Source organism: Dunckerocampus dactyliophorus, chromosome 6 (assembly GCF_027744805.1).
Source record: "Dunckerocampus dactyliophorus isolate RoL2022-P2 chromosome 6, RoL_Ddac_1.1, whole genome shotgun sequence".
NCBI classification, from domain to species: domain Eukaryota; kingdom Metazoa; phylum Chordata; class Actinopteri; order Syngnathiformes; family Syngnathidae; genus Dunckerocampus; species Dunckerocampus dactyliophorus.
This window is the reverse complement of record NC_072824.1, coordinates 19,008,797-19,035,404: the sequence shown is the minus strand read 5'-3', so window position 1 is coordinate 19,035,404 and position 26,608 is coordinate 19,008,797. Positions and strand designations below refer to the sequence as shown.

At 41.5% G+C, this 26,608-nt stretch overlaps 2 protein-coding genes across 3 annotated transcripts; one reads left to right on the top strand and one right to left on the bottom strand.

The window, feature by feature from the left end:
- Nucleotides 1-6,385: 6,385 nt before the first annotated feature.
- On the bottom strand, nt 6,386-10,775 carry LOC129183241 (serine protease HTRA1A-like). 2 transcript variants are annotated; one of them, XM_054780264.1, is made up of 11 exons: nt 10,690-10,775; nt 9,350-9,427; nt 8,933-9,191; nt 8,744-8,858; nt 8,582-8,668; nt 8,324-8,485; nt 8,169-8,201; nt 7,970-8,066; nt 7,854-7,908; nt 7,697-7,792; nt 6,386-7,340 (listed from the first exon to the last, which is right to left on the bottom strand). In XM_054780264.1, exons 2-11 carry the CDS (start codon nt 9,393-9,395, stop codon nt 7,187-7,189), a joined length of 1,104 nt encoding a protein of 367 aa, XP_054636239.1. In that variant the 5' UTR covers nt 9,396-9,427; nt 10,690-10,775; the 3' UTR covers nt 6,386-7,186. The 2 variants fall into 2 exon arrangements, with proteins under 2 accessions (XP_054636239.1, XP_054636241.1); XM_054780266.1 differs by having other exon boundaries at nt 8,933-9,167; nt 10,690-10,761.
- A 7,159-nt stretch (nt 10,776-17,934) lies between these two features.
- On the top strand, nt 17,935-26,574 carry ears2 (glutamyl-tRNA synthetase 2, mitochondrial). Its single transcript, XM_054778336.1, has 10 exons — nt 17,935-18,310; nt 18,466-18,621; nt 19,437-19,626; nt 19,691-19,841; nt 20,524-20,845; nt 20,923-21,031; nt 24,104-24,257; nt 24,677-24,807; nt 24,889-25,024; nt 25,222-26,574. The coding sequence occupies exons 1-10, from the start codon at nt 18,118-18,120 to the stop codon at nt 25,393-25,395; spliced, it is 1,716 nt and encodes a 571-aa protein (XP_054634311.1). The 5' UTR covers nt 17,935-18,117; the 3' UTR covers nt 25,396-26,574.
- The last annotated feature ends 34 nt before the right edge of the window (nt 26,575-26,608 follow it).

Here is a 26,608-nt window from a genome sequence, read left to right as displayed (position 1 = left end):
CTCATGTTAATTCATGCTAGCGCACTGCCTTGTACCACACACGTCAAACAGCGATGTAATAATCTCTCTGGAAAAACTTGGCTGGAACTTGAACTGGTGGATGGTGGGTCGGCATTCATTTTGTGGTTTTAATTTGATGTTATTCATGTCTTAGTTTTACACAAAACATAATAAATGAGATCAATTAGATCGCTATAATGTAAGAACCCCCAGCCAACTGTCCTGGAGATTTGTGGGAACACTAGCCGGGATGACACCCACGAGAAACACGTGTCGTGGGCTGTCCTCGGTGGACCTGCTGCACGTGGCTTTGGTGAGGACTTGGTGAGTGTGTTCCAACATCTACAGGAGACAAGGACAGGGTGACTGTGGAGGTTGAGCCCTCGGAGTAAGGACACTTTAATTTTACTGTTGTTCATTACGAATGAGTGAGATCGTATTGAATAGACACTTTAATTTTTGCATGGCTTAAAATGCATTATTTAGAATTCATGTTATAGAAAACTGTATCTTGTAGAGTTAATCATGCAACTATATCATTAGGTGTACGGAAAGACTGCGAAGGAAGGCATACAGTAGTTGTTTTATGCACACGTGTCTGCTGAATTCTGCACGATATAAATGTCCTTTGGGCAACAGTGCTATATGGTGGGTTCTCCTATGGTTTCAATGAGTGCAATTTGCATGACCATCACAAACATGTGAGCCATGTAAGGTACCCTGCTAGCAGGACTAATGGCAATTGCGTATACTGAGTTTCTACCATGCTTAACAAAGTTATGTTCAAGAGCATCACGTTGAGGCATTGAAGGGATAGTTCGGATTTTTTGACATGAAGTTGTATGACATCCTGAGCAGCAAATGAATGCACAGGCGACAGTACGCAGGGATACGGCGGGGGACAAATATAACGCAGTGCGATTTGTGAGGTCTGATGTTTTTGAGGAGGCATTTTTGTCATGCAAATGTATTACTCTTTTAAAGACATATTACTTTGAGAAGCCAAACTCTTTACTTAAGTGGCCCCAGCAGCTAAGCGGAACTACGTTCCTCGTCACGGAAATTCGACCAGAACTGGACTCACAGGACCAATTGGGGAGTAAGTCACTGTTGATGTAGTACACTGCTGATGGGGCGGTCATACAACTTCATGTCAAAAAATACGAACTATCCCTTTAAAGGGCTCGTTCATGAGAGGGTATGTGGAATAGTGACACCCTGCTTCCAATGCTTCCACTGCAGGCATACAGTACCCTAAAGGCAGCAGCAAGGAGAAGCGGCGCAGGGCCATTGCCGAGGCGCTGGTGAGGGAGGTGAGCGTGGTGCCGCCGTCACGCCTCATGGGCCTCCTGGAGCAAGTCAGTGTAAGTCTCCGCACTGCATAGACACATCCTCTCCTGAAGTCACTTCATACATTCCAATTGTCTTCTTCTGATTTTTTTAGTCTTTGAGACTGGAGCAGTCTTCAGATACTCTCTCCCCTGAAATGACCTTTGACACGCTCACGAACAAGGATAGGTACTCAGAGAAAGAGGCTTGTCCAACCCAGCTGTTCCGCCACATCAAGGTAAACACAAATTAGATGGTTCTGTTGTGTGGCATACAAAATCAGTGTGTTTTCAGTGATTTACATAGACATGACCATCACATTTCAGCCTGCTGAAAGCTTTGAAGTGTTTTGTATGAGCCACTGTAATCCTAACCCTAACTCCTAACCCTGACTCAAACCATAACCCATCTAATCCGTGAATATTGATCAAAGAATTACATATGAAGAAAGCCCTCATCCTGCCCTTTAATTTGTGGAATAACTCCATTTGGTTTGTTGCAAATTGATGTGGTTGTTGCTTACTAGTGAACTAGTGAACTACACCGTTAACATATATCAGTAATTTATCATTTCAGACTGGAATATTTCCAAGCAAAATGAAAACAGCCAAGGTGGTTCCAATTTTCAAAAAAGGAGACAAACACCAATTTACAAATTATCGACCAGTTTCCTTGTTACCACAATTCTCGAAAATTGTGGAGAAGCTATTTAATAATAGGTTGGACAAATTTATTAATAAGAATGAATTATTGGCAAGTAGTCAATATGGTTACAGAGCCAACATTTCAACTTCTATGGCACTGATGGAAATCACGGAGGAAATCACTACTGCCATAGACAACAGAAGATGCGCAGCTGCAGTATTCATGGATCTGACAAAAGCTTTCGATACAATTAATCACACTATTTTAATTTCAAAATTAGAAAGGTACGGAATTAGAGGTTTAGTCTTAAATTGGGTTAAAAGCTACCTAGCAAAGAGGAAACAATTTGTAAAGCTAGGAGAATATACATCTGGGAGTCTACACAATACGTGTGGAGTACCACAGGGGTCCATACTGGGACCAAAACTGTTTAACTTGTACATTAACGACATTTGCAAAGTAACTAACAACTTAAAGTTGGTCTTATTCGCCGATGATACCACTGCTTTCTGTTCTGGTGAAAGCACACAAGAACTCATTAAAAAGGTCAAGGATGAAATGGTCATATTAAAGTCATGGTTTGACAAGAATAGATTATCTCTGAATTTAAGTAAAACTAAAATAATGTTATTTGGTAATAGTAGAAAGGACACGTACGACCAAATACAAATTAATGGAACGGATATTGAAAAAGTGGAAGAATATAAATTCCTTGGGGTTATAATAGATGAAAAAATGAGTTGGAAATCTCATATTAAATATATACAACAAAAGGTGGCGAGAAATATCTCTATATTGAATAAAGCAAAATATCTTCTTGATCAAAAATCACTCCACACTCTGTACTGTTCCTTAGTATTACCATATCTAACGTATTGTGTGGAGATATGGGGAAATAACTACAAAAGTAATCTTCACTCACTCACTGTACTGCAAAAAAGATCTGTGAGGATAATTCATAATGCCAAGTATAGAGAACATACAAACCCTTTATTTTTAAAATCACAGATATTAAAATTCGCAGATTTAGTACACTTTCAAACCGCTAGAATAATGTATAAAGTTAATAATAACTCGTTACCCAAAAATCTAATCAAGTATTTCTCAATCAGAGAGGAGAAATATGATCTTAGAGGAAAATTAAACCTAAAACATTTATATGCGAGAACAACGCTGAAAACCCACAGCATTTCCGTGTGTGGAATTAAATTATGGAACGGATTGAGTAAAGAACTCAAACAATGTACAGAGATGAGCAAATTCAAAAAACAATACAAGCAGTTGATGTTTGCTAAATACAAGGCAGAAGAGTCCTGATTGTTCTGTCAGGTTTGTTATTTTATTTTATTTATTTTTTTTATTTTCTATTTTATTTTATTTTATTTTATTTTATTTTTTATTTAATTAATTAAATTTTATTTTTTATTTATTTATTTTTATTTATTTATTTATTTATTTTATAATTTTCTTTGTTGTGTTTAAAAAAAAAAAAAAAAAAGGAAAGGGAAAAAAAAAAAAAAGCTTTGTTCTTATTTATTTATTTATTTAGTATTGTCATCATTATTATCATTATTATGAATGTTCTCTCTTTTTTGGGGGGGGGATGTGTTATTATGTGTTATCCTGACTATCACTGAAAACATGACATGGAATCCAGGAAGTGAACTACATGTACTGTATTAGATGTAGAATGGATGGGGGGTAGGATTAAATAAGCTTTGCTTCTTCCTACTCCTTTTGGACATGTGGAACTGTCAAAGAATGATTCACGAGATGTATTCCATTGTAACCTTCATGTTCAAATAAACTAAACCAAACCAAACCAAACTTTGTGATTATGCCTTTAAGGTCAATGTTAACAACCACCACAAAATCAATAATTTGAGTGGCTCTTTACCAACTATATGGCCACAAAGTTTGGTGATGATTGCATGAAAGCAGGTAAACTAATGACAAGCTTCGAAAGCAAAAACAAAAAAAAGTCACGACCTGCGGTGACATCTGCTGGTCTCATACACAGGTTTCTGTATTTGTACTATTTGTACCCCGACTGCTTCCGCTTTTTTGTTTTCTCAGATGCTGGTTCACCTGAGTTGGGTGGAGCTACGGGATGAGCACAGCTGCGTTCCATCCACTCAGCCTTTAATTCCACTCAGCTGCAGCAGCATGGTGTGGGATTATTCCTTGTTGTGGACGCTTCACCTTATGAGACTCCTGTGTTATAGTGCTGCTTGAAGTGTGGAACTTCTACACTGGCAGCATCAGCAAGGTAAATGTCAGAATAGTCGTGGTAAAAACAAACAGGTATAAAACAAATACAAAATAAACATGTTCATGACTTTCTTTGCTCTTCCCTGTGTATGCATTAGGATTTAAAGTACCAGGCCTAAGATGGCTTCGTGATGATGGATGATGCTGTGTTGTGCATGTGCTTCAGTCAAGATTCTGATCTACTGGCCACTGGAGCTCAAAATGGAAAAATAAAAGGTAAAAGCAGCTTTTACTTAACAATGAAACTATACAACTGAAAAGACTATCCTGTATTAACTATGAAATACATACAGTATATAACCCTATGTGTATGTGTTGCATACAAGGTTTGGGAGATCCAGAGTGGCTTGTGCCTGTGCAGGTTTGAGGATGCTCACAACAAAGGAGTGACATGCCTGAGTTTCTCTTAAGGACAGCAACCACATCATCAGTATGTCTGATGACCACACCATCAGGTGGGTTCAAACTTTGAGTCGAGTTTCTAGAAAATCCATCTTCTATGTCGCTTAGCCTCAATAGGCTTGCGGGGGTATGCTGGAGCCTATGCCAGCTCACTTTGGGCGAGAGGCAAAAGGTACACCCTAGTTGCCAGCCAATTGCATGGCACATATAGACAAACAACCGTTCACACTCACATTCATACCTATGGACAATTAACAATATTTAACCTAACATGCGTGTTTTTGGAATGTGGGAGTAAAGCGGAGTAGTTCATAATGGGAATGATTTTAGTTAAAAAAACTAATATCTTCAAAATAAAATGAAAAAAATATTACATTACATTACATCAAATCATTTCCCCAACTCAATCAACAATTATTATTGAGAAATTAAGAACGGACCCTGAAGCTAAGGCTCTACATAAAATTAAAAAATACATTTAAAAAAAAAATCATTTATTTTGGAGGTGTTAAATGCTAAAGTTGTGTTAAAAACTATTTGGATCAATAGAAGATGTACTAATTTTTGCAATGTCTTTACTTATATCAAGCACTTTTTGCAAATGTTTGATATATGCTCTAAGTGGTTATGCTGCCATGCTGTGGTGTCATTGGTGACAATTCTATTGTCACTTCTAATTAAACATTAATGAACTAACTTGTGCACTTTAATTATATTTTAAAATAACTTCAGTGTTCCCTATAGCCCTGTGACAGTTCATATTGCATGATGCTCCCTGTGAATGTAATGATAGCGTATTCACAGAACAAAGAATCTCCATCACAGTCAAGGAGTTGGAGATCTATTTATGTCTCCAGAGGGGTGTGCTTGGTGTGTGGGTGCAGCTGAGACGCCCTGTGCTCAGGCACAACACTGCCACGTGTTCCACCACGAGTGGCAATTTTCTGTTTACGTAGACAAAGCGCAGCCTCGCAGAGAGACGCACCGAGTGAATCGATGGGCCTTCCTTGTCACAGCCCAGCTAATCCGTAGCTTGGCTAAGTCAGCTGGGATAGGCTTCAGCATGCCCCTGCAACCCTAATGAGGAGAAACGGCATAGAAAATGGATGGATGATCCATGCAAGAAGACATGCCAAGCATTTTTTTTGTTATCAAAAATAAATACTAAAAGCAAGTTATCCATCCATTTCTTAATTTTAAAAAAAGTATTAAAATATATAAATATATGTTAATCAAATGCATGGACAATTGTGTGATGTCCATCCGTTTTCGATGCCGCTTATCTTCACTAGGGTTGCGGGGCTATGCTGGAGCCTACCCCACCTGACTTCGGCCGAGAGGCGGGGTACACCCTGGATTGGTCACCAGCCAATCGCAGGGCACTATGTTATAATATCCTGAGGCAATTATACATTTGTATTGACATACATATTCACACTTACAACCAGCCCTCTGAGGGCAGCCATAACTGTTATGTGGACACCAATGAAAACGAATTTGACACCCCTGATTATATATATTGTTTTTGGATGGTAAAAACTGCAGGGGACCAAAACTTCTTTTGGAAAAAGTGCAGGGGACGTGTCCCCTCTGTCCCCACCCCAAATTATGTCCATGGCTGGAGTTGGCTGTAGAGGTGAGTGGTCTTTTACAAGTCGTTGTACATAGGAATCATTTTATTTACTTCTTTTTACAGTCATCAAGAACTTGTCAAAAATGTGAATGTCCACTACGGTGCTTTTCAGTTGCTCAAAAAGAAAGTTTATTGCAGGATTATGCAAGGGCAATATAAAAATGCAAAACCACACAAAGCAGTTATAATAGTACTTGTCAAATACAGTATATGGTAAAAGTTGCTAATTACTACTAGACACTATTGCTCCCAACTGACCTTGATTTAACCTTCAAAAACCTTGGCATAGATGTGAAAAGGGGGTGAAATGTCCAAAATAAAAAAGGGGAAATGTTTGGTGAAAAGAGCCAAATGCCAATGTGTGTGAGGGGATAAAAACAATAAGTGTACTAATAGTAATTAGCAAAAACAGTAAAACTTACATAAACATGAGAAAATTACATGATTGAAAATGAAAGTGTGTGGGGCAAACTGAAGGATCGACTGTCTGCAGACCGTCCCTTGCCCGACGCCTTACTCAGAGGTCGTCTTCTTACTGGTTTTAACCTGTTCCATGGATTGTACTTACATTGCATCATACGTTGTTCTTGTCACACATCACTTTTCCCAAAAGAGTGCACTCTTTGCATGAAAAAAGATCATATATTCGGCTACTATGACTACTGATTAAAACATAGTACTTGACAAATATTGCAGATGTATGTGTGGATTTGCTTGGCATGTATGCATGTAAAACCTCCAAGCATGACAGATAGCCCTCCTTCCTCCTACCACCCATAAGGGCTCAGTGTTAAAATGAAACGGAATAAAGTTAGTATCTAAGTTAGCATGTGTTCCACGGTGCCAGTCTGGCTATAACAGGTTGTGGAAACACCAATTGGCCTCGCAGGGTCAATGGTCGTTCTCCTAGGGCACGATGACGAGAGTGACAACCGTGTAGCCCCGCTTCACCTGCACACAAAACTGGTAGCCTCGCTTGATGGCGGCGTAGACGTCACTGGCGGATGTCACACGCTTGCCATCGACGCCGATGATGACATCACCCTTCTGCAGACCGGCGCTGTGTTGCAAACACACAAAAAACACAAATAAAACACAACACACTGGACACAACAGAAAGACAATGAAGGTCCAATGAGAGGCTGCAGAGGTTGTGATGTCACCCAAATAATGTACTTTGACAAGAGGTGAGACTTTTGGTGCTCTTTGATGAGAACGTTCTAGGAGAGCAAAGGTTAGAACAACAGCACCACATCTATCACTCGTCCTTCCCGCAGAAGAAAAGAACTTTGTCACATGACCGCTCACCTACGATTCAAGCACAGCTTTTTGGACCCGCCTCCTCATCTGGTAAAATCAGTGCACTTTGATGTGTGTCAGTGTGTGTGAGGGTCTGGTCCAGTCACGAGCACTTACGCCTTGGCAGGAGGCCAGTCGAAGACGCCCATGATGTAAGCACCAGAGGTGACGTCTGGGAAGTCCCACAGTCCCTTCTTGAGCTCCTTGGCCAACCTGGACACACCACAACAGGTCTAATTATAATCATCATCGTGTGCGTGTGCGAGACACTTACTTTGGTGTGAGGCTAATCATCCAGATGCCAGTGTCCTCCTTCAGGCGGTTTATCACTGCTCAAAACAACACAAAGGTTCATCCTCATGTTGACCTCAAGGTGAAGGCGGTACCAACCTTCGACCTTGCCCAGGTACTCTCTGATCTCCTCTGAAGAGATGGCAATGTGCCCATCAATGTCCTGTCTACTGATAGTGCCGACCACTTCTCCGTCCTGCAGGACAAACACAACCTCATGAATTAAAAGGGATGGCAGCAAATGTTCAGAGAGTTTGGTGTGGAGCAGCTGAGTCAAAGGTCAGAAGACGTCACTCACCAAGTTGACAAGAGGACCATCCAGGGTGCCGCACTGTCAGAAAACAACACATGCAGAACAAAATCAAGATGTATTTCGAAACTTGGCCGAATTCATAGCCGTCATGAGGACCAGCAAAAGCAACATTCAAATAAATCGGGCATCACGTGACTCACCTCGCTGAGGTTTTTAATCTTAATGTAGTGTCTGCCATTGTGATGGAAGTCCAGTTCCTTGATGAAGGCGATCTTGGTGACATTCCACATGCCCATGACCAACACCCTCTCACCAAGGCAAAGGTCCGCCGAATTGCCGAGCCGAAGAAATGGCAGTTTGGTCTGAAATGACAACAGGAATTAGCTTTTAGCATGCTAGCTGAAGCGTTACCACTGTAGCATTCTAGCATGTTGTCACTTAGCAGTCTTGTCACTCACGGTTGTGTTGATCTTGATCACAGTGAGGCCAGGCAACTCAAAGTCTTTAATCTCTGCCTCAAATGTAGCACCATTGTTCAGCTCCACCTGCAGTTACAACACTTCATGTCACATGATCAGGCACCGCCTACCTTTACTCTCCTCCCATTGGCCAGTGCCTACCTGTACTGGCTCATTCTCTGAGAACCTGTGGTCATCAATGACGATGAGTCCGTCCTCAGACACGATGAAGCCAAGGGTACGGGACATCTCCCCAGCCCAGTTCCAGTGACTGGGCCTGCATGGGAAGAGGGCATCTGAGTGAAGGCAGCTATTGTCTTACGTTGTGTTGTTGTGTTGCCTTCTTCGTACTTGAAATAGCTGGAGACAAGAACGACGGCGGGCGCGACCTTCTCCATTATGCCAGACAAGTTGTACTTGAGGCCAAGACTGTTGCTTTTCTGTAGACCTGATGGGCGGGGCGGCAACATTGTGGGATTGGTCATCGCCGGTGCACCGGTGGGACCGGTGACATTGATCTGTAGCTCCTCTGTCTCATTGATGTCGCGGGTCTGATGTGTGCCGTTTCCTGCACTTCCCCCTGAATCTGACGAGCACATGATGACGCCACCTGAGCACATGAAGGGGTTGTCCAGGTTCAAAGTTCACAGCAAAGCGTGTCACCACTCTTTCTGTATGCGCATGCCATGACCTTACAGCTGCTTGATGTACTCTAGCATGTCCAACTGAGCATATAGCACCATGTGACAGCACAAGTCAATCACTCACCTGTCAGGAGCAGCAAGAGCAGCATCTCTGGACGACAAGCAACCATCCTGACCGATGGACTGTGTTATCAAAGTAGACCTCAAAACAAAAACAAGCTGTTAAATGTAGGCATCACTAATAATGATCAAAGCCTGTGAAGATTGTCATTACTATTAATACTCATAAAAACTCATCAAATATGAAGATGATGTCATAGCCTTTATTGTAGTATGATATGATATGGCAGGTTGTGTAGTGATGATTTTCATAGTCTTTATTGTAGTATGATATATGGCAGGTTGTGTAATGATGATTTTCATAGTCTTTATTGCAGTATGATATGATATGGCAGGTTGTGTAGTGATTTTCATAGTCTTTATTAGAGTATGATATGATATGGCAGGTTGTGTAATGATGATTTTCATAGTCTTTATTGTAGTATGATATGATATGGCAGGCGATGTAATGATGATTTTCTGCCGTGTTAGGACAATGGCACGGGTTAAGCAGGCAGAGGACAGTGAAAGTGCTTGTGGAACATGAAAGAGGGCACCCAATATGCTTGTGTAACTTGGGCAATAATGGGGAAGACAGGGAAGATTTTATTCATTTTTATTCAGAAATAGGTTTCTCAGCATAATGTTAGATTATTAGGAGTTATCAAATCAGTTCCCATGTTTAGTTTATCAAGTATGGCATCTTTGTAGGTGTGTGAGGCAGAAGGTTACAGATGCCCCAGGGTGAGCCCTGCCCTTCTCTCCTGGGGTTGGGGTTGGTGTGGCAGGTTTGCGGCCCCTGCAGCATGCTAACAGTAAGCATGTTAGCATTGCTAGCCTGCTAACTGCCAACAGTTAGCATGTAACAACATGCGAGGAGACCTGCCCCCCACACGGCCACACCACTCCCAATCACAGGAGAGCAGAGAAGGCCCAGACTGGCCAGTCTGTCACACACACACACACACACACACACACACACACACACACACTAACACCAAGGGACCAACCACACACCCTTCAAAGCCTGGCCACATCTCGTAACATCACTACTGTACAAACAACTATATTTTATGCACTTTTAGTCGTCATCATTGTCACTAAACACCAACAATAAATAACATACATTGCAGATAATTCAATCATGCATACAGTTGGTTATCACATCATGTATAATCACTCATTATTAAATTAAAAGGTTGTTTATATAGTTAGAAACAACATGGGTTAATGAGTTTATAAAGCCCAGTCCCATAACAATAATCAGTGAATTGTTTAAAAATAAACGAAAGGCTATCAAGCTAAATTGAAAAAACTAAACCGAAAATTTCCAGCAAATAGTTTGTGTCCAAAAAAACAACTTACGAGAGTCAAGTTGTCCTCTTCAGTGGTCTGAGGAGAGTATGCGGAAGGATACTGTGAGGGATGGCGTGTCGACATGAGCGGCGATGCCTCCTTATATCCAAATTTTCAATGACGTCACGATCACATGGCTGCTTCAGCTAACACATGTTTAATGCTGGCTCATGTGGTCATTCTCTGAGAATGCTGACTCAGCACTTTGTTATCTACGAAATAACAATTGTTGCAAGTCTCTTAACCTGACACGATTGTTACAATCTCATCTAGCGAATCAGCAGGTGTTCGGGAAATACGTCCCACTTGGAACAGCCCAAGTGGGACAGAGAGCGAACATCTTTGAACGGGGCCTCAAATTCAACTCAACTGGGGGCCCCTGGATGTAGGGTCTCGGTGAGGCTGGACAGCATCAAGTATTCAGTGCGGAATCACGTTTCAACCAAGCTAAGCTAGGCCATAGCTGATAAAAAATATAAAACAATGAAAGGGTCTCTTCCTTACAAAAAGCTAAAGTACCGTACCTGACTCAACTTTGATGTTGAGTAGGAGGCCACAAAATATGGTCATGATGGTCAATAGCGTCCGGGACTTCAACATTGATTTATTGAACCTCAATAAATGAAAGAAGATAGATGACTTCACAGACACAATGTACATCATGAGCCCATATCCTAGGACGGGCCAAAAAGAATGAAAGCATGCAAGGGTATTTTGTAAAGCAACACATGTAGTTATGCTTAGAAATTATGTATATCTCAAGAATAAAATGCATCTCAGCTTTACGATATGGGTGCAAAAAGCATATTATTAGTATAAAATGTGAGCTTTGCTCTTTTTTTGCCATTTTTGCTCTTGTTTTTTTTACATTTTCTAATATTTTTGTATCCACTGTGACACTTGCAGGTCGCACGGTAGTCTAGTGGTTAGCATGTTGGCCACACAGTCACAGTCTGGAGATCGGGAAGACCTGGGTTCGATTATCCATGTTTGCATGTTCTCCCCGTGTGTGTGGGGGTTTTCTCCGGGTACTCCGGTTTCCTCCCACATTCCAAAAACATGCATGTTTGGTTAATTGGAGACTCTAAATTGTCCATAGGTATAAATGTAAAAGTGAATGGTTGTTTGTCTATACAGTATGTGCTTTGCAATTGGCTGAAGTCAGCTGGGATAGGCTCCAGCATACCCCCACAACCCTAATTGTAAATGGATGGATGGATGGATGTGAGACTTGCTGTTTTTTTGGGTCCTTATCTGTTTATTTTCTGTCCCTTCCTGCTCTTTGTTTTGTCCTTTTCAGACTTTGGCCCTCCGTGTGTCAGGTGGAGCTACTAGGCAGCCGCAGCTGTTCCTCATCTACCACTTCTACTTAATTTTTGTGGTTGCAGCAGGAGGTTGCTGGATTATTTTCCTGCTTGGACGCCATTCCTTGCCTCCCTCGTCTTCCTAGACCGCAATACACTTTTGGCTTTTTGACTTTTGACCTTTTTTTTAATCAGAAATATTTTTATTGAATTTTGACAAATTAAAAAACAAATGCACACAGTGTTTGCTGGTAGTTTAGACAGAGAACGAGAGAGAGAGGAAAAAAAAAACCCACCCACAAAGTAAGCCACACAGCCCAAAGAGACACAGGTCCAAGTTTGGTAGGACAATTAAATGTAAAACAATCAAAGCAAATGCTTGTGAATTCAGCAATAGATGACAGTAAATAGGCCAGAGAGGGAAAGTTATTTGGGAGCTCAGGTAAATTTAAAGTTATAGAAATATGCTAAGAAAGGTCTGACTTTTGACCTTTAACCCTGTTCTGTACTACTGTTTTGCTCACCCTCCTGCTAGTTCTGTAGTCCGCCTGACTCACAGGTAGTTTTCAGTTTAGCTCTTATTTTACGGTTAATCCCGGTGCCTCCTTTGCTTCCTTCTTTATGCACCGCAGTTTTCTGTTCCTGTATTGCTCGCCTTGTGCACTCATGAAATGACTCTGCCTACCTCTGCTGGCGTCGTGTCCGCATCCTGGGATCCCTCCTCTCTGCTCTGATCCAGGGCCTGACTATTTTCTTCTTAATTGATCTTTGTAACTTTTCTTCTCCGTTTTTTATTTTTATTTTTTCTTGTTAAATGATATTTCTAGAATGTACTGTGAGGTGATAAACACACTTGACACCCGTCCTTAGCTATAGAACCACTGATTTTTATTCTAATCAAGCTGCATGCAGAACGCTGATGTCACAAACCATACAGTGATTTGTACAGATGCATAAATACTGTGAGGTTCCCAATAGTATTGTATTTCTTTATTGAATCCTATTGGCCGTACTTCTCACAATATTTCTTATAGAATTCTGGTTCAGTTGCTGCAATCAGGGGCGTCAAAGTGGGGGCTGTCACTCTTTTCTTCTTTTAAAATATACAATCAACATGGCAATAAACCCTCAATAAAGAATGCAATCACTGTATAGAATGGATGGTGGCCTCCACACTGCCTACGTGACCTTGGACACAGCTTCGATGAGATACGACTTCCTGGTGACTCAGCTCTTTTGCCAACCACGAAATAAGTAACAAAAATGATTGTTGCAAGTTGGTTAACTGGAAACAATGGTTGCAATCGCATCTCGCTAATCAGCAGGTGTTAGGGACACGACGTCGTATAAACAGCAAGTCTGGGACGGCAGGTCAGAGAGAGTTCACATTTTCAAATGTATTAACCATTTGGTCAAGTATTGAAATGTTTGAGGACTGGATTGAGGCAGCCTTCAGCCTTCAAACTTGAACTGTGACAATATTTGGCAAAAAGTGTCCATAAAAGAGATCAATTTTGGGTGGAAAACGGATTGAAACATGTTTGTAAAAAGAAAATCACATTTACAGAACATTTCAAAGCAAAGACTTGTCGAAGCAGAAGCTAAATACACCAGCATTTGGGTGTGGACTAACACACAAGGTCGCTTTGCAAAGAAAACAAGAAATGCCAGCAAACCAAAAAAAAAAACCCAATAAAAGTGAAATAAATGCGTCCTAATAGGCCTTTCAAACATTTTTTAACGACTCCACGCTCTGTGGTGCCATTGGAGAGTCTGGGAGAGCATTCCACAGGCATGGGGGGAGCAGCTTGAAAGTCCGCTCTCCCATAGTGTAGAGTTTGGTGCGGGACTGCTGAAGGCCGCAAGTGTCGGTGTAACAGATGTGATTGAGGTTTACCTGCAGTGTGAGGTGAGGACCTCTTTGAGGCACACTGGGACGTTTCGCCATGTTTTTGAGATTGGAGAGGTGACGAATGTGGTTTCCTGCACCGAGGCTTGTGGCAGAGGAAGAAAGAAGAATGTTGTGGCCAGAGACAACAATACTACTGATGAGGGATGAGTGGGTCTGATGTGGGGTACAAATGAGGATTCCTTCTGTTTGCAGGAGTATGACGTTCTTCGACATCGGTGCCGTTGTCTCCTCCAGGCATGCAGTGACAGCAGAAGTAATAATATTAATACTATAATAATAAATACATTTGATTTGTTTTGCACTTTACAGTTCATCAATCTCAAAGTACTGCAGAGCAGAAACAAAGAAAAAAAGGCATCATTAGTTCTAAAATCAGATAAAAACTAAACAAACCTAGAAACTAGAAGTGGAGGTGGGATCTATGCTTGAGCCAATCATGTGCTGACGCTAAACTCGAGAGAGATTCAACCCGCTTGTTGTTGACTGGAGAGGACGTGCATGGCAAGAGCTCTGCTGCCGATACTAGAAACGGAACTATTTTGCTGCTTTCCTGACTAGTTACATGCGCTGCTAGCTAATAGCAAGAGTCAAGCTGACTGGCTCACGAAAATGAAAATACACGTATGGCAAAAGATAGGGTAGTGCAAAACAGAGGAGAACCAGATGGAATGGATGTTCCTTTAACAAAGCAACAGATTACCAACTTCCTAGAATCAAAGGAGGTGGATGTAGATATCAACACCATCGATACCTGCATCCCACTATATGACAGAAACAACACCACACCTGTCATCATCGTGAAGTTCACAAAAAGGGAATTCAAAACTGCACCGCTGAAACAGGGAAAGAAGCTGAGAGGCACATACTTCTACATGAATGAACGCTAACATCACCAACAAAGCACAACACTTGAGGAAGCAGGGAAAGTTACAAAGCACTTGGAGCACCAACGGCAGAATTTACATCAAGCTATACGGAAGTCCAGAAGAAGCGAGAGTGCTTGTTATCAAAGATATCAACAATCTGGATACATATCAAAGATCATATTACTACGACAACAAGAAAATGGAGGATACAACCCACAAAGAAAGAACCATGTCATTAGAAGGATTACATTCAATCAAATTTGACTTTGATATCATCGTTGCAAGTATTTGTGTGTATGTGTGTTGGAGCCCCGGTGAAGCAGGTTGGGTTACACTAGCTAATGCTGATAAGGTCAAAAGTTCAGACCTCACAGCATCGGTAATGAGTGCTGCTGTTGAAGGCTACGCTGTACCTGGAGCCATGCAACAAGGTAGCAACAATTTGCGTTTTGAGGCAGGAACTCATCTCAGAAGGCACAATGTGAGACATTTAGTCCAATTGTATCCATCGCCAGTAAAACCGAAACATAAATCGACTTGGACGTTAACATTTACTGACTCAGCACTTTCAGACAACAGCCGTGTGAGCCCTAACTTCACCAAGGTCGTTTTGTTTGTGAAAATAACAAACATTTGGCACCTGGCTCCGAGTTGAATGAATTGAAGGGAGAGAAAGCTTGCTGAATCAAACTATTGTATGTTGCTATCTGAAAACAGGAGAGCAGCCATGAAGGACAAATGAAGCTGACTGGACAATCTGGTGGAGGAGACACTGTAGGAACTAAAGTATTGGGACACAGCTCATCTGTAACTCAATCTTAATTCTACTTCTAAGCAACGTTTCGGACAACAGTACACTTCTAACTGTGTGGGAAAATGTTTCTCTGTTCACAGTGTACAAAGTAAGCATCAAGGCATGCAACACGAGTCCTACTTCCTGTTTATCAGCGACTCTTAACCATGGGCCAAGCAACATCAAGGCATGCTTAGAGGAGTTTGACCTCCCAAATGAACATCCATCCATCTATTTTCTATGCCGCTTCTCCTAATTAGGGTCGCGGCGGTATGCTGGAGCCTATCCCAGCTGACTTCATTACACCCTGGACTGGTCAGCCAACACTCACATTCATACCTATGGACAATTTAGAGTCACGAATTAACCTAACATGTATGTTTTTGCAATGTGGGAGGAATCCGGAGTACCCAGAGAAAACCCACGCATGCACGGGGAGAACATGCAAACTTCACACAGAAATGCATGAGAATCAAACCCAGGTCTTCCCGATCTCCAGACTGTTACTGCATGGCCAACATGCTAACCACTAGACCACCGTGCGGCCCCTCACAAATGAACATGAACTCCAAAATTTAGTTGAAAGTCTTCCTGTCTCACTTTTGTTTGTACCAAACCTCAGCTTCCTCATGATGGCGCAAAAATCAACGTGTTGAGCCTGAGCCATGATACTATCCAGCTTACTAGCTTCTTGACCCTGACACTGAACTGCAATAGCTGGATAATGTCAGAGGTTATAATCTTTAGTCTCTAAAATATACCATATCATAATTATTATTATAGTCGGCTGGGATCAGCTCCAGCATGCCCCCGCGACCCTAATGAGGAGAAGCGGCATAGAAAATGGATGGATGGATGGATGGACTACTATTGATTATGCAGATCCGTGTGGGCAGGACCAGCTGCTCTCTGGCACAGACCTGTGGTCACGACCACAAGGGGTGCTGAAGACAAATTAACAAAAATAATGAACATACAAAAACAAATAACGCTGAGCAAGACAGAGCAAACACGCAAAATCAAAGCTATCTAGCGCTTGTCACATCAATTACTGACACCTAGTGACCAATGTAGAATACTACATACACAGTTTGAACATGTTTTCTTAGTGGGTTATATTTGTATTTTAGTTCATTTAGCCATTTTTATGCTTAAAAATGCTTAATTTAGCGAAGAATTCATACAATTTGCTTAAATATGCATTTTTTTCACTAATAGGCCATATTTAAGTAGCATGGTTGGGTTATTTATATGTTTAAAAAAAAGAGTAAAGCCACGAAATTCAAACCACAAAGGTATATTACATTAATAATCAATATTGTACAGGTTATTTAATCTAAAAGTGTGCCTTATGCATTACTGATTCGATATTTTACTGTTTACAATGAGTAAATCTATAATTTCTTAAGAAACTGCCTAAGCAAACATGTCAGGAAGAGCACAATCATAAATAACTATGATGTGGTGTATTTTAGAGACAAATGACTGTGACCTCTGACATTGCCCAGCTAACAGTGCTGCCAAAATGGCCAGAAAAGGGAGAAAACACAAAGGCCGTTTCAGACCACAGGGACCAGTGTCTGTAGCGCCCCCTAGTGGTAGTGTCTACTTTTCCATACTGCCAGACCGCGATCTCAATCGGCGACAAACCCCTCTTTCTCAGGTTGGTAGTAAAAGCCATGACTAGTCCAATAAGTCCGGTAGGTTTTAAACAAAATGTGTTATGTATTTATATTGTAACTATCTCGAATAAGCGAATAAAAGTCAAGCAGGTTTTCATGCCTCGAGGGTTCAATATATGGGTTGCAATCTACAACTCTACCACTTAGTGTCGCCAAACGCAATACTATAGGCCTTTCAAAGGTTGAGGATGCAAACTAGAGTGATGAAGCTATAGAGAACAGTTGATTACGTCAAAATCATGACATCATAAAGTGTCTTAAAACAATCACTTTATTGAGTTTATGTGACAATTCAACACAACTTTCAGACTTTTCACTCTCCTTTGATTAAAACCCAGATGTTGGTCCCTAATGTCATACTGTCTGAGGTGTCTCTACACCTTATATCCTGCTGGAACAGCAGATTTTTTTTTAAACACAGTGACAGCAATTCACATTGCATGTTAACCAAAACTGACACTCTTATACACTCTAATTGTTTGCATAAAGCAAACAATAACCTGCTACCTAAAAAGAATAGGAAGAAGAGCATCCTACTCCTATTTCGTCCAAACAAGTGGTGCCAAGAGGTTACTCCGGAGAAAAAACAGAATTCCCAAAGTCGTTGAGTGACATAATTACTGTAACCACTAGATGGCAGTAACGAAACAAAGTGTGTTGTCTTATAGTCGAAGAAGAAAATTAGCCAATCGTATTGTCGTGTTTCTTCTGCTTATCCGGTGTGAAATGTTGTCACACGGCAGTATAGAAATGTTTTATTATAGTTGTTTTAGTTTAATGTTTTTAAGAAAATGACGCTCACACCAACCAAACTAGCTTTTATTGAATAATTCGGCGTTTGTCACACGTGAGACCAACACAACGTACTTGGCTGGTGATCATGTCAGGGTCGTGGCTCAGAAGCTGTCGATGTTACCTTATCTACAAGAATTCGGCAAACCTATGGGGTTATGTTTTTCCCGCTGTCGCCAGAAAAGTACGCATTAAACGCCACCTGGACTCGGACTACGTCAGACGCTGCTCCACCACGGCTGGGGGTGAGGTACGGGTCAGGTTTGCCCCAAGCCCGACGGGTAAGGACGTTTATAATATTAGTCTGATGTACACACTCCAACATGTGAGAAAAAGTCATCCTAGAAGAGAGGAACAAATCCACATTTTGTTCCACTTTCACTTCCCCTAGCGCTGTTGCCCTTTGATTAAGTACTTTAATGTCATGCTGCTGCAGGTTTCTTGCACCTAGGAGGCCTCCGCACTGCCCTCTACAATTACATCTTTGCCAAGAAGTACAGAGGCTCTTTCATCCTGCGCTTGGAGGACACCGATCAAAGCAGGCTGGTACCAGGGTCTGCAGAGGCCATTGAGGACATGCTTGAGTGGGCAGGTAGGACACACTGATCCACAGTCATCAAAATTATCCTTGGCACACACATCAGCGAGGACCTCACCTGGTCTCACAACACCCAACAAATTCTGAAGAAGTCCCAAAGGAGACTGTACTTCCTGAGAAGACTGAGGAAATTTGGCATGTCCACCACAATCCTGAGTTGCTTCTACAGATGCACTATGGAAAGTGTCCTTACCGCCTCCATCACTGTTTGGTACGGTAACTGTACAACACGTGATAGGAAGGCACTCCAGCGGGTGATCAAGACCTCACAGAACATTGTTGGGGCAGCCCTCCCCTCACTGCAAGACATTTATAAATCTAGAGTCCTACGCAGAACACACAACCTCATCAAGGACAGCACACATCCACAACACTCATTATTCACACTCCTACCGTCAGGCAGACGCTACAGGAGTTTGAAGTCCAGGACCACAAGGCTGGCAAACAGCTTTTACCCACAGGCCATCAGGCTCCTCAACGAAGCACTCGCACACGCCGCACGCAACACACGCACACACTCATAGCACTTTATTTATTTATTTATTTATTTGCATTATTTACTTGTATTAATGTCTCTTCTGTTGTTGTTGCTTAATTTATTGGTATATATGTTTATGTGTTTATGTTTCTTATGTTCTTATTCTTTCTTGTGTTTTCTTTCTTTTCTTGGGAGAATGAACAGAATAAGATTTTCATTGCATGGTATAACTGCTGTTTTACTAGGCACATGACAATAAAACTCTCTTGAATCTTGAATCTTGAATCTTGAATCTTGAAATTAATTAATCAATACGAATTTGACCCTACAGGCATACCTCCCGATGAGAGTCCAGGCCGAGGTGGGCCAGTGGGTCCGTACCTACAGTCAAAGAGGCTGGATCTCTACAGAGAGACGGCGTCACAGCTTGTTGAAAGTGGTCATGCCTACCACTGTTTCTGCAGCTCCCAGAGACTGGAGCTACTCAAAAAGGAATCTCTGAGGACAGGACAAACTCCAAGGTAGCTGGATCACACCTTGCACACATCTGATTCAGACTTTCACCTCGTCTTCCTTCCTTTTCAGGTATGACAACCGGTGTCGACACCTTCGGGCTGAGCAGGTCCAGGAAAAGCTGGCCCAGGGAGCACCTCACGTGATCAGGTTTCGACTCGAGGAGGGAGTGGAGGCTTTTCAGGATCTCATCTTTGGGTGGAATCGGCACGAGGTGGCCCAGGTAGATGTAAAGGGATTTTAAATGGCCTCAGTTTGTTTTATTTTTTGTGCAAATCCTTGCCTACACACATCTGTCTGGATTGTGATGAATTTGGACTTTTAGAATGGTCAGAAATTTATATCCATGTCAAATCCAGATAAAAGAGTCCAGGTGAATTTTTAGCATAATATATCATAACAATGGAAATAGAAATCGTCTGTTGCTATCGTAAAGAATAAAGCAAATCTGCACAGGTAATGATTTAAGTAAAAAATACCAGTCTGGACGGTCACAGAGTTAAAAATAAGTTAATCTCTGTATGTGTGAAGGTGTGAAAATAACTTAGCCACCGCTTAGTCAAATGTTATAAGCAACAAATGCACTCAACATTAATTTTTGACTGTAATGAACATGCCGTGGTAGAGCAGTGTGTCTGCTTTGGCTGTGAATCGCTTCCCGTTACCACTAAATAGAGCATACATTCTGTTCTTGCTTTGGGCCATATTGTACTGAGCAGCCAGGACATGGCTGTTACCACATGTTTCCTCCTTTTCCTCTGGATGCTTGCATACCAAAATCCAAAGAAAAAGCAAAACTCATCAAGCATGGTGATTAATTGAGTCAAACTTTTTGTATGCCTTTTGAGGCATGCAACTTGATTTTAAAAAAAGCTATCTCTCTTTCCCTCCGTCCTCCCCTCCAGGTAGAGGGCGACCCTGTGGTAATAAAAGCTGATGGTTTCCCCACCTATCACCTGGCCAACATAGTGGACGACCACTACATGAGGATCAGTCACGTCCTGCGGGGCTCTGAGTGGCTCATATCCACCTCCAAGCACATCCTCATGTACCGTGCTCTCGGATGGCAACCGCCCTCCTTCGGACACCTGCCGCTCCTGACCAATAAGGACGGAAGCAAACTGTCAAAGAGGCAGGGGGACATATTCATCCAGAAATTCAAAAGAGACGGCATCCTGCCAGAGGCTCTGCTGGATATCATCACCAACTGTGGCTCTGGATTCAGCGGTGAGTGATTAATGCATGGAGTAACGTTTACTTGTATTGCATTTTAAGTGGCATCAGGTAACACTTTGTTACGGTAGCAAATCGAATGGGACGGACATTAGACGAGCTGATCTCGGAGTTTAACCCGTCGAAGATCACAACGCACTCTGCTCTGCTTGACCTTGACAAACTTCTTGAATTCAACAAGTGAGTCAGTCGCTCTTTTTTTTTTTTGTCCTTGCCAGTATTCTTATTGTTTATGCTTTATTAGCTGTGTACTGTCTTCCCTAAGCCACCAGAAAGACCTTCATTTGCTAAAAAAAATTGTTTCATATTTTGTATTGTGTGTACAGTCAAGTGAGCGCAACCCCTCAAATTTCAGCAACCATTTTATTACACTAAAACTTATTTTGGGTCAATTCTATAGAAATAAAACATGGGCTTCCTTTAGAGTAGTCAGTGTACAGCTTCTATAGAAGTACAGTGGAACCCATTTATTTCGACACCTTTTGGACTGACTGACCTTGGACTTAGTGGTTGTCAACATAACAGAAATCAAAACGGAAACGAGCCATCGCTTGCACATATGGGTCAATCACGTGAAAAGGGTACCAGAGAGGGTGCCGTCACCTTGAGGGGCATGACTCACAGACTACAGTGATTGGAAGCTGTAACCAAATAGAAAATATACTGCAAACACATTGAATAAACCGAGGAAACAGTGTATAAAACATGATCTGATGTCAATTTCAGTGCATTTGCGCGTCGCAATTTTGTGACATGCCAAAGAGTGTCACAAGGACGATGAAATAAATAATACAAAACAGTGGAACTTACATTTCAGCTGCTGTGTTTTCCCATGTACAATACCTGCGTACCAAACGCATTTTGCAGCATCCATAACATGCATCATTTACACATACCATCATCACCATCATCATCAACTTTATTTCAGACACATGCATGGTCCATAGAACATAAAAAACAAAAAAAAAAACACAGAATAAAAGATGGCTATCCCTTTCTATATAGGTTAAGGCACCAGTGTCTCCACAAACTACAAAAGAACCTGACCGAGCTTTGTACAGGGTTGGTCAGCACATATATGATGCTGTTTCCAAAGCATGTTAACCTACACATACATGTGTACATGAGGTTCCGTAACACAGCAGCACAAGTTGGTACAGCAGGCTGAACAAACATTTGACTGGCACTAGTCCAGCGGGGCACCTCAAGCAGCATCCTTATGCCATCGTTGTATGCCACCTGAAGTTTCTGTATACTGCTTTTTTTTATAATGCTGCCACAAATGGGCAGTATACACAAGAGTACAATGTGCTTTAAAAAGTGCCGTTTTAACAGATACTGAGCACATAGAAAACTTATGAACAAGCGTATTAGCTTGTGCATATTGCATACAACATTGTCTATAAATGCCTCTATCATCTGTCAGGTCAGAAAGTTAGTTTCATGTCCTCTTTACTCCTGACCATCATGATGTTGCTCTTTTCTGAATTATATTTTATATCAAAGTCCAGGCCATACTGTTAACAAACCATTAACAACTGCTGTAGACCAGCACTGTATGGACAGAAAATCACGACATCGTCAACATACATCAGGTGGTTTATGGGAGTATCACCAACCCGGCAGCCAGTCCTGCATTCGATCAGCTGCTTAGATAGATCATCAATATACAGTACATGTTAAACATAGAAAGTGCAAATCAAGCATTTATCAAAAAGTAAATAAATCAGAACATTTTTTAATTTAAATATTATCAACAGTGCTCTGCTGCTATGAAATATGCCGTAATGTGATTTTCTTGCAACTTTTTCTTTATAAACTGAAACAGAACAAGTGATACTTTATGTTAATATGCACCCTTTTGGTACGCGTTTCAGAAGAATGACCCATGTATTTGTGATTTTTGCCTGACACTTAAGGACAATGGGTGATAAAGGATTTTTGAAATCGTAGCTAACAATTTACAAAAAAATTCAATGGGTGCATTTTGTTAGTTGCTGTTGTCGAATCCAGGTTGATACAGCGGTGCTTTTATTTTGAAGCTTAAGGTTTTGTTACGCTGCAGTGTAGTCACTATGCCAGCCCTTCTGACAGCGTCTTGATCCTGTTACAGCTCTGTTGCAGTGTTTTCCTGAGAGTGAGCAACCCCAACTCTCAGTGACTAGCTATTTAGCTTCATGTGTAGTCTCAGTAGTGAACAATGGCGACTGAAGCGACGTCAGAATCCTTGTTGGAACTGGAACTAAACGATGTGCAACATTAGTCACTTTTATTGTACATGTTGCTCCGAAACTGGAGGAGAGGTTGTTTTAATTTAACATGAGGTTCGATTTTTTTTTTTTTTGAAGTGTGAAGTGCACAACAAGCTCTGCCTGAGGGTTTGGTGGGGGAGGAGCGATCCAGCGTTGCTTATGCCGGCGCCATGACGCTATCACATAATGAAGCCTCACATAATGAAGCCTTTAGTTTGCATTGAACAGGAAGTCAAGGTGTGCATATTTTAATGTTGTGTCACTAGTAGTTGTGTTGGTGTTGAAATTACAACAGGTCGACATGAACGGATCGTTATGGCATAGAAATAAGTCCTTTGGGCCTCAGATTTTATGTCGACAAAAGGGGTTGACCGTGCATAACGACGTTTGCTTAAGCGGGCACTTTTTAGGCATAAGAACACAGTAGGCCAGGACTTGATGAGTTGGTTGACATTGGCAGGTTGTCTACATAAGTGGGACTGAGTTAAGTGGGTTCACTCTTCCACCTTCCGCGTAAGGATGCCACACAGGTGCTCAATGGAGGTCAGGGCTGGAGACAAACTCACTCCTACACCTTCCTCAGCAAGGCACTTTCCATGCGGTCCAGTTTCCCAAGGGAGGGGACCATGTTCTGCTTCACAACGTCACAGTAAATGTTGGAGTTCATGTTTCCCTCAATGAACCGCAGCTGCCGTAGTGCTGGCAGCGCTCGTGCAGACACAAAACACAATTATTATCTTGTGTCTTACTCATGCTGCCTCAATTCATGTCATGTCATTTTCAGTGCACAGTAAATCTATATTGATGTACAAAGTGTACACTGACTACTCTAAGTATATCCAAGTTTAATTTTTGTAGCAGTGACCCTTGAGAAGATATACTGTAAGAAAATGGCTGCTGAAATGTGAGGGATGTTCTTTATATATACATCTTTAAAGCAGTAGTTCTCTGCAATGATTGCTCATACTGTACTTAATATCTCAAATTGTCTGTCCCCCAGAATCCACCTGCAGCATCGTATTGAAGATGAGCAGCAGTGCAATTTTCTGATAAAGGAACTGCAGGGACGAATCCAGAAGGCTTATGCGGCCGAGGTGCAGGACGAAGACTTCCTGCATGAAGATTATATCAGGCGGGTTCTGCACTTACGTAAGGTAGATTTTTTTTTTTCTTTAAAAAGAACAAGTTCTTTTGATCACAGTGCGTGAACCTTCCTGTCAGTCATTCAGTCTCTTTGCCCGAGTGGGTGGAGGCGGGGCCGCTGGCGACTGCACACACAGTGGTGAGAGTGGGGAGTAAAGCGGCGTTTACACTTGTGCACATTTTGCCACCGCATTGTCCTGCAATTTGCCGTGGCAATGCGTGTCATTTATTTATGTATTTATGGCACGCCTGAAAAGCGTGAAGACCAGTTTGTGTACTGTTCCCCCCACATTCCAAAAATAGGACAATCATCATCCAGCAAAAAAGGCCTAAATGAAAGGAATTGTCTATGTTGTGTGTGTGATTTTTTTTTTTTAAACCACAGGTAGATTCTGCATGTCTACAATCAAACTATTCTCTTCCTCTTCAGGGTCACATATTCTCACTACGGGACCTTGTGAGTCCTGCTTACTCATACCTGTGGGTGCGCCCTTCCTTCTCCAGCCAGCAGGCAGCAGTGCTTTCCTCGGAGGCCGGACACATTGCCTCACTGGCGCTCAAGTATGTCATTTTAATAAATACCTCTGCAAGCTGACCTGAGAGGAACACAGTACTGTATTATATACTGTATGTGCTTTGTAGATTAATACAAGAACATGGAGAGGCCCCAGTTGTGGATGAGCTCAGCAGAGATTTAAAGATGCTGGCCAAGCAAACGAAAGCCACCAAGTACAGAGAAGTGATGAAGCTCTTACGGCTGACTCTCAGCGGATTGCAGGTCAACAACAGCACATTTGACATGACAGTTTGCTTGTGGAGTGGAGGTGGTTTTGTGGCATGACTCAAATAGTACATTTTTATGATGACAGTAATATAATTCACATGCTGAGTCAGCCATGAGAGTGACAATATAGAAAGAGGAAGTGTGTTTTTTTGTTTTTTTTTGTTCTTTCTCATCCTTTGCTCTGCTTGCAGCAAGGCCCCAGTGTCGCAGAGATGATGGTGGCTTTGGGGCCTGCAGAAACCAGCCATCGATTCCGGAAGCTTCTTTTGCTCTCTGAGACCAGTTCAGAGATACCATCTTTCTCGATTTCCCTTAGAGGCTCCCAGAAAATCAGTACAACTCCTGGCATTACGGACATCTTATAGATCCTCATGACATTAGGATCAACATTAGGACAACATTAACCTATAAGACTGAAAATAACCAAAGCAACCAAGAAATTGGGCAAAAAATCAGTACCGACATTAGTGACTATGTGTAAATAACCTAAAGAAGCTATCATTTCATGCATTTTGTCCCATTTTCGGTGGTGATATCCAGACTTTCCATCGATTGACATTGTTTGGGTCAGACAATAGTTAGCATCAATGCAATTGGTAAAATGTGATATGTCTAATTTACCAATCCCATCAATGGCATTATAATCTAGCTGTCGGACGCAGCTCCCAATATTTTGAATGAAATCGGCTGTCTGGAACTTCTTCGCAGTGAATTATACAGATAAAACATAAGCCATCTGTGATCTACTGTAAATCTATGTTTAGTCAGGATGCTATAATGCAGCTCTACAAAAAGTGCAAAAAGAAAGTCACCGCACATCTTAAAATGATGGATTGCATGTTATGTGTTCATTCTGAAGCATCCCGACGGCCAACCATACCAAGTTAACATAACAGTAATGCAACAGGTTGGTCATAATCTAAGGCAGAAACAACACACAAGCCCAACAGTGTCATTACAAAACCACATATTTGCTGTTCTTATAGTTCTATAATGAGCAGTAAAATTATGAAATTATATTTAACTCTTAATAGACACATCATGGAAAAGGATATTTTATACTAAATTTATCAAATATTGTTGGTCATATTAAATTAATTATGTGTTATTTAAAAAAAAAAAAAAAAAAGAAAACTGTTCAGTGCTTCTCCTGATACTGAAAAAACAGTACATAACTATATGTAGTACATAATCGATAATTCGTTCTCAAATTCTTGATGTCTATTGATATCCTCAGGGCATTGAATTTATTGCAACTGGACTGTTCAGGTTGCAACAGGACACAGTCCAGTTGCGATCAATTCAATGCCCTGGGAAGACAATGACCTGGATGAATGAGAATACAGGTCTATTGATATTACATGATGGCACGTCAGCACAAAGAATCGAGGAAATTGCAATATTCTGTGCTTTGGTGTAGTTGTCGAGCTATTACCAAAGATCAACTACGGTAGCACTGTTTCTGCACGAATGTTCTGGACCATTTTGAAAGTGTTATGGAAATAAAACTTTGATTTTCTTTGCCAGAAGTTGGCATCCCTCCATTAGTTGTTGTGGTCATTTCATCAGATATAACTT

Coding starts and splice junctions, on each gene's coding strand:
- LOC129183241 (XM_054780264.1), bottom strand. CDS start 9,395: ATGGTTGCTTGTCGTCCAGAGATGCTGCTCTTGCTGCTCCTGACAG. Junction 7,909..7,969: donor GTACCTGGGCAAGGTCGAAG/GTTGGTACCGCC, acceptor TGTTTTGAGCAG/TGATAAACCGCCTGAAGGAG. Junction 7,341..7,696: donor GACTGGCCTCCTGCCAAGGC/GTAAGTGCTCGT, acceptor TTTGCAACACAG/CGCCGGTCTGCAGAAGGGTG.
- ears2 (XM_054778336.1), top strand. CDS start 18,118: ATGTCAGGGTCGTGGCTCAGAAGCTGTCGATGTTACCTTATCTACAAG. Junction 18,311..18,465: donor GTTTGCCCCAAGCCCGACGG/GTAAGGACGTTT, acceptor ATGCTGCTGCAG/GTTTCTTGCACCTAGGAGGC. Junction 19,842..20,523: donor ATCGGCACGAGGTGGCCCAG/GTAGATGTAAAG, acceptor CCTCCCCTCCAG/GTAGAGGGCGACCCTGTGGT.